This window comes from Trichomonas vaginalis, chromosome V (assembly GCF_026262505.1).
Source record: "Trichomonas vaginalis G3 chromosome V, whole genome shotgun sequence".
In the NCBI taxonomy this organism is placed as follows: Eukaryota; Parabasalia; order Trichomonadida; family Trichomonadidae; genus Trichomonas; species Trichomonas vaginalis.
Window position 1 is genome coordinate 21,543,606 of NC_067207.1, and position 16,696 is coordinate 21,560,301.

Sequence of the window (16,696 nt, forward strand, 5' to 3'; positions counted from 1 at the left end):
ATGAAATATGTCAATAAAAATAAATTATAATAATAATCCAAAATATTCATATCAGATATGGGAAAAAAGACAAATTTGGAACAAGCATCAAAAATAAATAATGTTTAGAATTCCAAAATTTTTTCATTTTGCAAATTTTCATAAAAATTTCGTATTTCTTCTCTTTGATTTTAAATTTTTGAATTTTTTTTGGAATTTTAAATGAAGAATTGAGAAACCTAATATAGATGGTTGTTATCTCATATGTGAATATGTTCGTTTTATTTCATAGTTTGGAATTTTCTCATATTTTATGGTGAAATTGAGTTTCTATCACAAGGTTTAGATAGCATATTTAAGGACAGATTACATGAATTTATATTTTCATCAATATGATATATTGAAATAGGAGACGCTCAATATTATAATGTCTTTCTTAGGATTCCAAATATATTCAAATTTCCTGAAACTACAATTTCTGTAGTTACTAGCCACATAGGAAGCAATACACATATCTAGTAGATGGTATATCATTTTATATCGCAAAATGAGTATCTTAGGAAAAATTCTAGATACTTTTTCAAAACATACAATAACGCAAGATCTATTCTGTAAAACCGATTAATAGTACAAATATGTTTATTTGCAGGTCAAAGAATCGAATGTTAATTTTAATAATATTTCCTCGAAATCGCTCTTGCAGTTTTCTTCCATTCTTCGTCTATTAGTCATTGAGTACCTACATAGTCTAAATCCATTACCAAAATCAAGAAAGCATCGTTACGATTTTGTGGACCTACCTTTCATTTTCCTCATAAAAATATCAAAAACTATTAACAAAAAGGATTTCCACATAAAATAAAACCATAATCGTTCAAATTAATCGAAATTATTATGGTTTCATTTCAAAACCACTACTAATGATACAAACACATCGAAGATATTTCAATTACAATGAAGTTTTATATTAACATCTCTAATTAGCAATCTCATTTGTTGAAATCAGTGGAGATGAGCTTCTACAAGTCGGGTATTAAACCTCTGATTCTTTGGATGGTTAAAGATCATAAAATCAATTTTCATCCATAAAGTGTTGGCAAATAATTTGAACGGAATTCGCCATACAGCTATTTTTATTCTAAAAATTGATTTTTAAAACTAAGGGTTTCGTTTTGCGAAAAAAACGTACAATACGCAATTTCGCTAAAAAAACATTTAGCTAGCAATTTCGACCTTTGACTCCACTCAAGACGTCACTTTTTTAATTTTGCGGTATCATATTTTTGGAAAATCTTTATGAATATTATATAAAAAGTCTCTTTAATATCTATATTTCATATTTTTATCGATTTTTAAAGTTTTTGCGAAAAGTATTCAATTATTTTTGCTATTTGGTCGGGTAAATGTCAGATTTGCGACATTTTCTGATATGATATTCAGATTCTACGTTGATAATAATGCTTATAGAACCCTCTTGCTATTGTGTCAAAATTGCGAAACCGATAGCAAAAATAAGTAGTAGATGAGTGCGGGTTGTGTGACTTTTTTTGTAACATCTATATATAGACGATGCATTAAAATATTTATATACTAAACACATTAAAAAATTAACATTAATTTTAAAATAATTTATTTTTTTATCTTTTATAAAAGAAGCTATATATAGATGATGTCAGATATTCCGCGATTAATTAAACATTGTTTAAATCCTGAATGGGTTAAACTTCAATTTAAAAATGAAGATTGTGAATTATTAAATGAATATGAAAGCCAAAATAAGCTAATGAGGTATAAATATAATGATAAAGAATATTTAATTTCATGGAATCAATGGAGTCATAATCAAAGACCTCATAAACGAGAAGAAGAAATTGAAAATAATGAAATGGAAATCATTGATGACATTCAAGAGGATGGAATTCCTAAATTTTGTAGAAAAACCTTTAGGACTAAGTTAGGAGCATATAAACGTAGAGTATTAAATCCTGAATATCTTAAACATCAATTTAAAAAGGAAGACTGTGAATTATTAAACGTTAATGAATATGAAAATGCTAAATCAAAACTGAGATATAAATATATTGGAAGTGATGAAAGGTGTAAAGATAAAGATAAAGTTTATTCAGTTTCATATAATAACTGGCACACGTTAGGGATAAGAAAACATTTAGGAGATTATGGGAAATGTTCTGAATTCTTCAAATCTAGTATATACGAGAGAGTAAAAGAAATCAGATATAATTATCATTCATGAATGAAAAATAAACTTTAAAAATTCATGTCTCAGAATCAACATTGAACTTTAAGAAACTAATGATTATTTGAATTTATGAAATCAATTATTTGATTCATTCTTTCTTCAATAATTTCTATTCTTTTTGTTAAATCATCTATTTTCATTAATGAGGTGATTCTTGATTGAGGAATAGATTTTAAACTAACAACACCTTTTATTTTTGAAATTTTGAATCCATGACCCTCCGGGTCTTGGACTCTGTCCTCAACTTTAAACATTTTATTCAATTTACATGTTGTCAATTCTTCAAATAATTTTTTATTATTAGCATAATAGTCATTAAATTCTTCAACAGATGAAAAAATTTTTATTTCAGTAATTGGTTTAACAACGTTTATTTTTTGTTGAACATTTTCACTTTCATTTATTTCTTCCTCCTTTGTTTCATTTATTTTTAAAATCGGTTTCATTTATCATTAAATAAAAATTAGAATATAAGTGATGAAATATATTTTTTAATTAATATTAAATCAGAATGGCGGCAGGATTCTTTAAAAAATTATGGGAAGGAATTAAGAAAGCTGCAAGTTGGGTTTCATCAAAAGATTATTAAACCCGTTGCAAACTTTTTGGCACCAGTAGCGAAAACGGCAGGAACTATCATAGGAGGAGTATTAGGTGCTAAAGCAGGTAATCCAGCGATGGGAGCACAAGCAGGTAACGCAGTTGGTGGAATTGCTGAAGGAATACTTAATAAAATAGGGGGTAGATAGTGGAAAAATAAATAAATATTATTTTTATCTTAGTATTCGGTTGTAGTGATAAACTTATCTCCTTTATTTAATACTTCCTTACCGGAACATTAGGTGCTATTTGTTCAGCAACGTCACTAATTGCTTCTTTATTCTTAAATATCCAATTTGCTCCTTTCTTCATTGTTTCCCAAACTTTATGCGCTCCTCTTTTTACTTTATCCCACAGTTTCTTAAAGAATCCTGCAGCCATAGTTGATTATTTCATTAAAATTAAAAATTCATTTTCATCTTTTAATTTTGATTTTTTATTTAATAATAAATGACGACTAACTATTTAGTGCCAAACACTAAACCGATTAATGGAAATGTATTTCATTCATTCGAAAAGATAAATGAAATATTCGCAAAGAATGATGGTAGAAGATATTATAGAGAACTTGAAAGTTCATGCTATGACTCTGATGCTCCATATTTTGATGATAAACAAACTCATTTAAGAATTACAAATCCGGCTCATGATGTGAACCAATTAGGTGACACATATATTAAACGCAAAGTTAAAGCAACTCTAGTTTCAAATAAAGCTTTCACATGTGATGCCGCTTTTAAATGCATGCGTTTATTCGTTGGTTACAAATCATCAAATCAAAGCTTTAACAATTAGAAGTAGAAACCGAAAGAGGTGATGCTGGTTATCTTCAGATGGATTGCGCCCGTGAATCTTTCGCATTTGCAACATATAAACCAAAATCAGAAAGGAAAGTTAAAAAGTTTGTTCATTCGTTATATAATAATGTTCAAAAATATGATAACTCAGTATGTGGTAAATATATTGACCCTTCAGAAGTTTTCAAGAAAGCAAATGAAGAAGTTGATATCACTTTTGATATGATTATTCCGGTAAATGATTTGTTAGCATTTCAGGCGTTCGATGATTATCCTAAATCATTTGGTGAAATCATTCTTAAATATTATGTTTTCAGGGATACTTTAGTATTTTGTCAGGTTGACCCGTTAAGAGTTGCTGATTTACAAAATTACGTTTATGAAAAGATAACTGATGAAAATTATGAAAAGATTATGAATCATGTTTATAAATATGATCGCAAATTCCAACAAATCGGACTTCCTGCCAAATTAATTACAAGCTTAGCCGCTACATCTGCTGACGCAACAGTTGAAGACGTTATTATTTCATGCACAAAGATGGAAGTTTTAGAGGATAAATGCATTACACCAGGATACGGTTTAATTGAAGAATCAGTTAAAGCAATACCACGTTTATTAGTAAGGAAGATCCATTCATGATTCCAGCTCAACATATTGACGTTCGTTCACTAAATGGAGGTTGCATCACTCCTGAAGGTATCAGCTCAGATTTCTCATACGCTCTTCATAATGTTACAGATGTTGTGTTAACATTTCCGAAGAATGCAATGCAAAGAACGGTTTTAGAAAATCCAATGCTTCGAGGTCTTCAGGTCACTATAGATTCCAGAAACTTCCCCGATCAAGCGATGACCACAGTGGGCGACATATTCTTTACACGTATGCTTCAAGCTTCTGATTTAGATGGAGTGAATGAATGCACAGAAGAATACGAGGACTCATTAACTAGACCACTGAATGATGATGATGGCACACCATTAGCTAGAACATGGAAAGACCAAACTTCATTCTTATGCACTATTCCAGTTCAACGTGATGGAGCGGGTATATTCTTTGATGGATTAGAAACTTTCAACTCACAAGTTACAGTACAAGTGAAAGCTTATCCAATCATTCAGGGTGAAAATGACACTTACTGTTCAAAAGTGACAAATCCTCCTCAGGTTTGGTTTACTAGGACTACATATTGGACATGGACACCGGATGAAGGTTTGAAATATCATCCAACAGGTACACCACCGCAGTATAGAAGTTCATATGATGAAATATTGATGAATAGAAATGTATAAAATTATAAATTTATTTTTGATTAAATGGATTTAAATTCATCCACCCCTTATGAAGAATTAGCAGGAGTATATAATACATACGTAGATGATATGATTAATGAAGCATTGAGTGATAATAGAAATGCTCTATCTAAGGAAAAATTAATGAAAATTCCATATTCTGAATGTTACTTAAATTCAATCACTGCAGCAATTGGTAAACAAAATAAAGGTAAAACATTAACGATATTAAAACAAATTATCATTATTGCTAACACTTCCCCTATTCACATGTGTTAATTTATATCAACCGTTCAGGTTCACCTTCAGATGATACATTTGAATCTTTAAAGCATTTAATCAAAATTCCAATTATTTATTTATCACAAGAAGAAGCAGAAGATTATTTAAAAAACTTTGTAATGTATAAAGAATTATATAATACAATCAAGAAGCAAGGATTAGAGGATAAAATTATTGATAAACAACGGGATGAATTATTTGAAACACTTTCTATTTCAAATTTTGATAGAGAATTTTTGCATTCACTCATTTTTCTAGATGATGCGGTGAAATCAAAACTAATAACTAATGAGAAATCATATTTTAATCATTATTAACTCAATGTCGACACATTCAGTGTTCATTCTTCATGGCTGTTCAATACTTCAAAGCATTAAGCACAAACATTAAATCAAACATGTCCACCCTTTATTTTCAGTGGTTTTAGTCGTCAACAGTTGAACGTTTTGCTTTATCAAGTGAATTTACCAATGAGCATTAATGAACTTTACACACAATATCAACAATTAGGAGAACATGGGAAAATAATAGTTGATTTAAATAAAGGTTCCATTAAATTCGAATAACTTTTTTATAATTAATTTTTATTTTTTATTTTATAATTAAACATGACAGAAATAGCAAATCTTCTACAGGTTCCATTAAAACAAGGAACAAACAAAAAGGGTGCATATAATAACTATGAAAGTTCCAGACGGGAATGAAGAATTAGTTCATATTGTTGCTGGTCTTCAAAAAGATGTTAAACAAATGAGAAATGTTTTAACATTACCAGAAGCTCAAGCATATGCCAAACGTCACGGACCAAATTGGGAAGCACACGAAGCAGACATTACAGGACCAAATGGAAAACCTGATGGAATAAATGAAGTCTTTGTTACTGATGGTCAAGGAATATTAAAGTCATAAATGGGTATAAATTAAAATGACGGATTATCCTAAACGTAAAGCATATAATGAACATTATCCTATGCAATTTGATGAAAATGGAAAAGCTGTTAAACAATACATTGGAGAAGGTGAAAATGGTCCAATTAATTCATACCGTCATAATCCATATTCTTACTTCAATGAAGAATTAAATGCTATTGAAGAGGGACCGGATGGATTACCACGATATTCTAACCAGTTTGATGGTCAAATGCAAATTTAAGACCTGAAATTCCAGCTAAGAAATTCTTTAAAGTTGCTTTATTCGATCCAGTTTTCGCAAATGTTAAAGATGAACTTAAACAGCAATTCCAACCAATTATAGTAGCAAGAATCGCATCAGGTGCTTTATCTCAAGCATTCAAAGATTTATTAAGAAACCATTTATCATCACGAGGTTTAACTTATGATTTTAGTTAGGAATCAGATAAAAGAAATTTGAGAAATCAAATGATTATAAGAATGCAATTAATGAATATATTCGGTCTATTAATTTCGATGAAAATGCTAAAAATCAACTTCATGAACAAATACAGGAAATAATAGATTCAAAAGTTCCAGCAAAATAAAAGTTTAAATATATTTTTTTATTCGAATATAAATGAGAAGACGTTTCACTAGTCAAAAGAACACTAACGCAAAAAGCAGAGATTACGGTTGGTTATAACGTAAATGATGATAAATCACGAATTATTCAAAATGTTAAAGTTAATGTTAGTCCTGAATTAACAAGGTCAGCAACTCAACCAAATTTTATTAACTCGTGACTTACCGAAGAATGAGGAAGAGCAAAAATAAAGAAGATGGAGACCCAATCATTTTATCTGAACCTGGTAAAGAACCTGTTGAAATTCCCACTTATCCAACATACCCAGCACCACTTGATAACCAGGAATCTACGATTACAGTCGCAATGCGCCATATAAAATAGACATTAATTCTGAATTAATGAAAATTTACCGTGATATAATAACTGATAATTATGATTCAATAATAAATTTAATTGACCAATCCGGTTTAATTATTTTACCTTATGAATCATTAATTCACATTATCGCCATTCTTTGTGATGTTCAAGATTCAGACGTTAAAATTCAATTTTTCATAGATGATGAGGTTTCATGCTGCGGAACAGTTGCAAAAATAAATCCTATAAAGGATATTAGCACAATTAAGATATCAAAGAACGGAACAACAACTGAACTTCATTTAACATATAATGATATTTATAATAAAATAGTTGATGAATATAAAATATCACTTGAAAAATTCTTTGTTAAGGCTATTTAATATTCAAGCATTAACATTATCGAATAATAATCCTTTGAATCATAATCAATAATAATTGACCTTTCACCAGTTTCTATCGTTTGTTTTATTTCTTTTTGTTCCCACTATCTGGATCGGTCATTGTAATTGTTTTTGTTATAGTATCAGCTTTATCTTTAACTTCAATCTTTTTTCCATCAGGATATTTAAACCAAAATTCCAAAAATTCGATATTGTCAATCTGTTCATATTTTAATCTATCAATTGCATTTTTAATACCATCTGAAAATCTTATGAAATGGTCATTATATGGGTTTGATTGAACTAAATTTGAATGAAGTGAAATATAACCCGATGATGAATATGACATTGACTCATATTTTCTGAAAACACTAAAATTTATAACATGAATGAATTTCTTATTCGTTGAATTTATGAATTCTTGAGGTAATCTTATTCTAGTTTTATTTATCACTGGAAAATAACGCTTTACCATATTTTTAATCGTAATAAAAAATGTCAATTATCAATATTATTTCGAATAATAACTGTGAATTAAATTTAACAGTTAGCGGAATTTATAATGTTACTCTCGTTTCTGTGAGTGGTAAATTTAATCCCATTCTTTTAGACCCTTCAGATTATATATCATTTATTAAAGATGACCTTGAGCCGCATAGCGGCGGGGTCGTAGACCTAAAAACGTATGATATGTATATAAATAATGTGATAACGAAATGGGATATTAACATGATTTTAAGTTATTTAAATGAATCATTTATCGTATGGTATGAAGAAAATTTTAAATCAAAACCTGATAAACTTTTTGAACTTGATGAAATAAATAACCTTATTAAATTTCCGCTGAAAATTAAATTTTGTACTCCTCATCTTCGTTCATTGTTGGGGATATTAAATTTTGAAAAAGATGTTGGGGATGTTTTGTATTCTGACACTGGTTCTAATTTCATTTTAATCAAATGTGATAAAGTTAATACCCCAATGAGATTTTCACATCAAACATTAGACCCTAACTCTTACCCATCAATACAAAACATTTTATCCATCAACTTAAACATATTTTCTTTATCATATCCGTTTCAATTATCCGGGAATTCATTTATTCTTCATTCAAAAGATTTATCAAATATTAAATTTAGAATAACTGACTATTTGATTGTGATTTAGAATTTATGAATGAAATATTATGGCAATTTCAAATAGAAAAAATAGCTGATGAGATAACGGATTAAATATTTATTTTTAAATCGTAATAAAATGATTAAACAACAACCACAGACCATTACATACGCCACATATGCATATAATTCAAAGACGGCAGAACAAACGCAAAGGTTGAAATATGGAGATTTGGAGATAGTATTGAAAAATGACCATTTTGAATTCGTTTGCAAAGGTGGTGCAGTGATATCAAATATAAAAGAAATTTTATTTATGAATTCAAAAATTAAAGGAATAACGGATGATATAACATCAATTCCACCAGAAGAACAAATATTACGCATTAAATGCATTTCCTAAAGTTTTGAAGATTGGAAGATTTAATTTAAATGAGGAATTCATAAAAGGTTTCCTAAATGACATAATGAAGAAGGCAAATTTGGTTTATGTTGATGAAAAAGATAATGAAATTATAGAAAGGGTTGATAGTGAATTAATGAAGAAAGCAAATTTGGTTTATGTTGATGAAAAAGATAATGAAATTATAGAAAGGGTTGAATGGTATCATGAACGGACATCAAAGATTTTAAAAACTAAAGCTGATACAGGATGGGTTTCAGGATGTTTAGACCTTAAAGCAGATAAGGAATATGTTAACGATGAGTTAAATAAGAAGGCAGATAAGGAATATGTTAACGATGAGTTAGGGAAGAAGGCAGATAAGGAATATGTTAACGATGAGTTAGGGAAGAAGGCAGATAAGGAATATGTTAACGATGAGTTAGGGAAGAAGGCAGATAAAACATATGTTAACGATGAGTTAGGGAAGAAGGCAGATAAGGAATATGTTAACGAAATATACCAAAGTTTGATAGGAACAAAAAATATTGAAACTATTGTTGGTGACTTTTCTGTCAATGAAGAAAATAAATATTTTAGATGGGTGTTTGTACAGTCCTTAAGAAATGGTATACGGTATAAACTCATTCCGAAAAATAACAATGAAATGTATGTAGGCTATATAAAGAATAATGGCACACAAGTTAAAGTTCCATTAGACAACAACTGCTACTTAAACTTATATGGAGATGAACAAAAGAAATATTTAAGAGTTTATGAAATGGTAGATATGACATTGTCTAACGTAGCTCCAGCACCGTATTATTATGACTATGGTGTTGACGCACATGTAGACCCAAAAAAGCAAACATTATATTTAGAATATTATAGATATAAAAGATATAATGCAATAGAAAAAACGAGAATAGTATATTATTATACAGATGACAAAAATAAATATTATAGTCAAGATTTTACATACCCTGAAAACATAAGATTATATTATAAAAAATATTCTGACACAAACCAGAAGAAACCCGAAATAGTTACACTATATTTTAAGTTCAAAAGAGACAATCCTATAATATCTCATATGTTTGATTTAATGAACCCAGTAGGTTCTATTTATACATCTATGGATGTGAGAGGTCCTCAAGCAATGTTTGGTGTTGGTGCATGGGAACAAATAGTCGACAGGTTTTTGTATTGTGCAAACTCTTCAAAGGAAACAGGGGGAAGTAAAACGATTACAGGTGAAAATTTACCTGCACACAGTCACTACATAGATTTAAGCACATCTCAAGCAGGTTGGCATAAGCATAGATATTGGGATTGGTCAGGAATGACAAAAGGTAAAGGATATGATGTTAAAGATGATGTTAAATTTGCCATAAATTGTTACTGGAGTGACACTCAGGGAGAAGGAAACCATACACATCGCGTTTCAGGATATACACAAACAACGGGACAAAGTAAAGATTACATGCCACCATTTATGACTGTATTCGCATGGTATAGAGTTCAATGAACGCTCAATGTTTGTGAAACAAACTTTAGGAGCTCCAAAAGAGCAAACGACATAATTTAAATTTTTATTTTAGTATAAATGAAGATTCTACCATATGGTGTTATTGGAAGAGATAAAGATGGAAACCCAATATTTGATCCAAAGTTAAAATTAAAGTTACTGACAAGACAACAACTTGAAAAGTTATTGAAACCAAAACAGGATGAGAAAATGAGAAAGAAAAAAAATTTAAATTATGCAATTTTATTTTTATCATAAATGACCAAATTAATTAAGCCAACTATTTCTAAATTAATGATACCAATGAAATCATTTCATGGAGTACTTATCCCAGGTTCTTCACAATTAGCCGGGGCAGGTGTTGTGACTCAAGGTGGAACATTAGCGAATCCATTCAAATTATTAACTAAAGATGAAGTTAATAAAATGATGATAAAATAACTGATAACAAAATTTTATTTCAGTGCTACCATAAAAACAGGTGAAAAAACAGGTGAAATCTCACCTCTTCACCTAAATTATATTTTTGGTCAAAGCTTCCACGAGAGAAAAGATTCCTCATTCGCTAAGGATTCCAAAAATGAAAAAATCATTGATTTCGGCTGAGAAAAAACAGCAAAACCCTTCTTCCACGGGAACAAAGAAATAAAGAAGAAATAAAGAAGAAATAAAGTAAATTTTTTATTTATTCCCGTGGAAGATAGAGCACTTTTGTGACACTTTTTATTCACGACAAACAAGACAAATAAAGAAAATAAGAAAATACGGCGCTGTCGCGGTTCGAACCACAGACCCTGACCCCTCCATAACACCACCTTAGACCACTGTGCTACGTAGCCTGTCGACATAAGATTTTATAAATTGCATATTTGACGTAAATTTATTTCCCAGTTATTCAAAAATAATTAATTTTTAAAGAACCGAAGGTGCTACCATGCTACCATGTGCTACCAGGTCATTTAACTTCTATGAAAATTACTGACAACACGACATTTTGACAACAACACAGCAGGATTAATGAGGAAGGTAGTTATGAATTAATTTTTGAAGAACCGAAGGTGCTACCATGCTACCATGTGCTACCAGGTCATTTAACTTCTATGAAAATTACTGACAACACGACATTTTGACAACACAGCAGGAAATAAACTTCTTCATCGTAAATGTTTTGTCATGACTTCTTCATCGTAAATGTTTTTGTCATGACTTCTTCTTCGTAAATGTTTTTGTCATGAATTTTCCCGAAATAAACATATATTTTAGTTTTTTAAAAAAATATATTTTATTTTGTATGTAAAGACAGATGTACGCTGAACTTGTTGGTCAAGATGTATGGAAAGAATGTTTACAAGATGAAGAGTATGAAATTCACTGTTCTGAGCCTTTTGAAATAAGGAAGAAAGAAACCAAGAGAATTATACATGAATATAACAGAGGAATAGGTTATATTTGTGTAACATTAAACCTCAAAAAGTACCAAAAACATGTTCTCATAGCTACTCATTTTATTTCCAATCCGAACAATTTACCGTGTGTGGACCATATAAACCATCAAAGAGACGACAACAGAATCTCAAACCTTCGTTGGTGTTCTAGATCTGAAAACAATAGAAATAAAAGCAAGTATGGTGATATAGTTTATGAGTTCGTTGATGAAATATCTGACGAAGCAATTGAAATAAACTCTTATGGAAAGCATGACTTAGAGTTCTACTACTATGTTGAGAATGAGGACGCATTCTATTACTATACAGGAGTTAACTATAGAAAAATGCATGTTTGTTTCCTAAAATCAGGAATTGCATATGTTACTTTGACGGATACTGAAGGAAAGAAAGTTCAAGTTCGTTTAAACGTTTTCAAGAGGTTATATGATATTCAGTTTTGAACCATGAATTTTCATGAATTTCCTTAAGACAGAAAAATAAAGTTAGTTATTAATTATTTTTATTTTTTATTCCTAGATAAATGACAGCAACAAACAACAACAGCAACTATATCGTTTCTGATGAAAAAGTTATTGATTCATTAGCTGAGGAATTAGTTGTGGCAGAAACTAAAACCCTCAACGAAAGAATTGGTGAAAACAGGATTGATTTACATAACTACCTCAAACATGATGGAGGAAGAGGAAGGAAAACTGGTATGGCTTTATTAGTAAATAAAATATCAAATTTAACGATTATAGATGTTGATATCAATAAATCGTACAATGATGAACTTAAAGAAACAGTTAGAAAAGACATTTTATCAAAACTTTCGGATAAAGATGTTATCGTTAAAACCGCTTCAGGAGGTCTTCACATTTATTGCAACACTAATTTCTTCTATGCAGTTTCGAACAGAATGATTAAATGTTATTCCTGCAATGATTATGATATTGATATCATGACTTCTATGGATGATTCAAAGCGTTCTTTAGTGGTTATGGCTGATTCAAGAGTTCGCAAGAATGCAACAGAACCAATCAATACATACTCATTCATTCGTGGAAGTTATGATTCAACATTAACTAGAACAGTGAATGATATATTAAATGATTTGAATATTAAGGTAAGAGTTGAACAGAAGAATGAAGAAATAAAGACTATCATGAATGAAAACAAAGATGTAAACATTGACGATAAACTAGCTCAGAGCATAGTTGATGGCATCTGTGATTTTGAAGTACATAATGACGGTGGAAACATGAATTTAGAAAAAGAAATAACATTATTCACACTGTTTCAAGCTATTAATTCGTTACCGGATCATTTAATTAATGAAGCATACGATAACGTTTATAACTTCTGCAGTTTAACAGAAAATGCAAAAAGTAATTTTGAAAAAGCACGTAGTAGATATGCACATTTAATGACTTCTCCATTTGTTTTAGTGAAGATTCTAAAACTATATCAAAAGGAATATTATGATGAATATGTTTTACCTTTATTACGTAAGCCAAAAATAACATTTGATATCAAACTTGATGACTCGTTTTTGATAACAGATATTAGACGCAAGGCTGAAAATCATCAGTATAAAAACAGTTCTGAAGTAATTGAGGATTTATCACGTGTAATCCGTTTTGTAGATTGTGGAAATAAATATTTCATTCAAAAGGACTATAATATCCACGACAAAATGAATCAAATATCATTTGTTCTTCAGTCAAACATGAAAGAGTCACTCAAAATGATTAAATTATTTAAAGAAGAAGGTAAAACCATAACAGCATGGGATGTACTACTAAATCAATTGTCTTCATTAACCGTTAAGGGTGTTTGCTTTAAATCTGATTCCCCAGATGTTTTCTCAACGTTTCAAGGTTATAAATACAACATTCTTGAAAAGCCTGATTACTCAAAAATTGAGATGTTTATGAATTTCATTAAAGAAGCCATTTGTGATAATAACGATGAAGTGTATAAATACCTTCTCGGTGGATTGCATCAATGATTCAACATCCCGGAATCAAGAATGAAACAGCAATTATTTTGAAAGGACTTCAGGGAACAGGTAAAAACAGATTTACAGACATTATTTCTGAACTTCTCGCAGGTTATTCATGTAAAAACATTACTGAAATAAGTGAGCTAACGGGTAATTTCAATTCAGTAGTTGAAAATAAAATGTTTCTTGTACTTAATGAACTCAAGAATGTGGTGAAGACAGACTCGCAAACTTCAACGCTTTGAAATCAATTATTACGGATAATGAGATTAGAATTAATGAAAAGAATCAACCCAGAAGAACAGCACAGAACGTTGCAAACTTCATTTTCGTAACTAACAACGTCTACCCTGTCAAAATTGAAGTTGGAGACAGAAGATACGTAGTTTTAAGGGTTAATGGTAAATTCAAGGGTCAATTTGATTACTTCAAGAATTTAATGGATTCATGCACAAGGAATTTTATGATAATTTACTGACGTATTTTATGCAATATGACCTTTCATCATTTAATGTACGAATCATACCGATGACTGAAGCCAAACAAGATTTAATTGAATTATCAACAAATCCTTTAGATGTATGGATAAATACACATTATGATGAATTGTGTGCAGGTATGACGTGTGAAAATGCTCTATTCTGCAAACCATCAGACATGAAAGACAAAAACTTTCAAATGAGTATTAAGGATAAATGTGATAGGAAACATAGAAGAATAGACGGTAAACAAACATGGTATTATGTTTTGAAAGAAGAAATGAAAGGATTATATAAACAGGTTGAACCAAACGATAATGAGGAATCATTTACTGATGATGAAATACCTGTAAATGAGCCGCTAAGCGGCGAGACCTGAAGGTCTAGCTTTATAAAGTATGATTGGAATTTATTTTTGCATTAATCCTGCTGTGTTGTCAAAATGTCGTGTTGTCACACTTTTTCATAGAAGTTAAATGACCTGGTAGCACATGGTAGCATGGTAGCACCTTCGGTTCTTCAAAAATAATTAATTATTGAATAACCTAAAAACATTAATGAAAACATAAACGATAACAAATTTTTATTTTTGCATTAATCCTGCTGTGTTGTCAAAATGTCGTGTTGTCACACTTTTTCATAGAAGTTAAATGACCTGGTAGCACATGGTAGCATGGTAGCACCTTCGGTTCTTCAAAAATAATTAATTATTGAATAACCTAAAAACATTAATGAAAACATAAACGATAACAAATTTTTATTTTTGCATTAATCCTGCTGTGTTGTCAAAATGTCGTGTTGTCACACTTTTTCATAGAAGTTAAATGACCTGGTAGCACATGGTAGCATGGTAGCACCTTCGGTTCTTCAAAAATAATTAATTATTGAATAACCTAAAAACATTAATGAAAACATAAACGATAACAAATTTTTATTTTTGCATTAATCCTGCTGTGTTGTCAAAATGTCGTGTTGTCACACTTTTTCATAGAAGTTAAATGACCTGGTAGCACATGGTAGCATGGTAGCACCTTCGGTTCTTCAAAAATAATTAATTATTGAATAACCTAAAAACATTAATGAAAACATAAACGATAACAAATTTTTATTTTTATCATAAATGAATACCCCACAAGCTCAAAATTTACCACGAATCATAACAAGGGAGGAAATGATAAAAATGATGCAAGAACATGTTAAAAATAACAAACCACTAAAATTGAGAAAATGTGGTTATGCAGTAATGATGGAAAGAGAGATGTTGTCGAAGAGGAATAAAAATTAAATTTGGATTGAGTTTAAAAATTCATCTTTATTAAATTCATCTCTTCCAATCAATTTATTTATTCTATTAAATTCTTTTATTTTTGCTTCACTCAGTTTAAGGATTGAACGGTAAGTTTCTAATTTTTCGATTATTTCTTTCCTCTCTTTATCGTTTTCAACCCCACCGCATTGTGGCTTCTTTTTGTAATAGCATATTTTTGATTTAATTCTGTTTAGTTTCTTTTTATATTCATTGTCTGGACTCTTGGATGCTTCGTTGTCACTCATTTCTTACGAAATAAAAAAATTAAATATTATTTAAATATAATGGAGTAATAAAATAAATCGGAATTTCTATTAATTTATTGTTAACTTCAACTAATGCATTGCCGTTAATATATCTAACAAATTCAGCTATTGTGTCAAATCTTCGTCTTCTTTTTGTCATTAATTTATCAGTTTTTCCATAATCGAGATGAATTAAAACTTTATTTCCTTGTTTAAAATTCATGAGCCCTGAATTAATTTGTTCACGTTTAACATCATTCAACCTTTCCATTTGCTTTCTAATATATTCCCATTCTTTTGAAATATCATTTTTCATTTCCACTGGTTTCATGTTTATTGTTCTATGCCATGTATTATTGTAATAATATACTAACTGTTGTATGATGGAGTCATGATTTCCATCCCAGTATATCTGACCGTTAACCCCTAACGCATCTCTAAGAGTTCTCATTACCACATCAACTATTTTATTATGAAACGTAAATGGAGAGGATGAAAAGTAAAAATTAATTTGTGGGAAATAATGAGTCATAGCTGCCTGAAATCCTTTATCACCATCACCCCTTATATTATCTACTCTTTCATGATCTAGTAAGTATTGAATAGCTCTTCTTGTTTCCTGTTCTGTTTTCCCTTTCACCGGAATGCAATATAAATATCTGGTGTTAATGTTAATGGCAAATAAATAAGTAACGTTTCCTTTTGAATATTCTAAATGATCAATTTCATATGAATATGGATATAGTGCAAATGAAGGGCGACTAAATTTTTCC

General features: G+C 29.9%; 4 protein-coding genes and 1 pseudogene across 5 annotated transcripts, besides 1 other annotated feature; 4 read left to right on the plus strand and 1 right to left on the minus strand.

Annotated features, from left to right (window-relative positions):
• Window positions 1-3,289: 3,289 nt before the first annotated feature.
• TVAGG3_0378790 lies at window positions 3,290-4,928 on the plus strand (annotated as a pseudogene). The gene has a single exon. A coding segment is annotated over exon 1 (1,639 nt).
• A 150-nt stretch (window positions 4,929-5,078) lies between these two features.
• Window positions 5,079-16,680: a mobile genetic element.
• TVAGG3_0378810 (phage tail repeat-like family) lies at window positions 9,598-10,458 on the plus strand (the record flags this gene model as incomplete). Its single annotated transcript, XM_051232025.1, has 1 exon — window positions 9,598-10,458. The coding sequence occupies one exon, from the start codon at window positions 9,598-9,600 to the stop codon at window positions 10,456-10,458; it is 861 nt and encodes a 286-aa protein (XP_051101755.1).
• On the plus strand, window positions 12,647-12,808 carry TVAGG3_0378820 (uncharacterized protein; the record flags this gene model as incomplete). The annotated part of the gene is made up of 1 exon (XM_051232026.1): window positions 12,647-12,808. The coding sequence occupies one exon, from the start codon at window positions 12,647-12,649 to the stop codon at window positions 12,806-12,808; it is 162 nt and encodes a 53-aa protein (XP_051101756.1).
• Window positions 14,419-14,748, plus strand: TVAGG3_0378830 (uncharacterized protein; the record flags this gene model as incomplete). The annotated part of the gene is made up of 1 exon (XM_051232027.1): window positions 14,419-14,748. The coding sequence occupies one exon, from the start codon at window positions 14,419-14,421 to the stop codon at window positions 14,746-14,748; it is 330 nt and encodes a 109-aa protein (XP_051101757.1).
• TVAGG3_0378840 (uncharacterized protein) lies at window positions 15,651-15,923 on the minus strand (the record flags this gene model as incomplete). Its single annotated transcript, XM_051232028.1, has 1 exon — window positions 15,651-15,923. One exon carries the CDS (start codon window positions 15,921-15,923, stop codon window positions 15,651-15,653), a length of 273 nt encoding a protein of 90 aa, XP_051101758.1.
• Window positions 16,681-16,696: the final 16 nt, after the last annotated feature.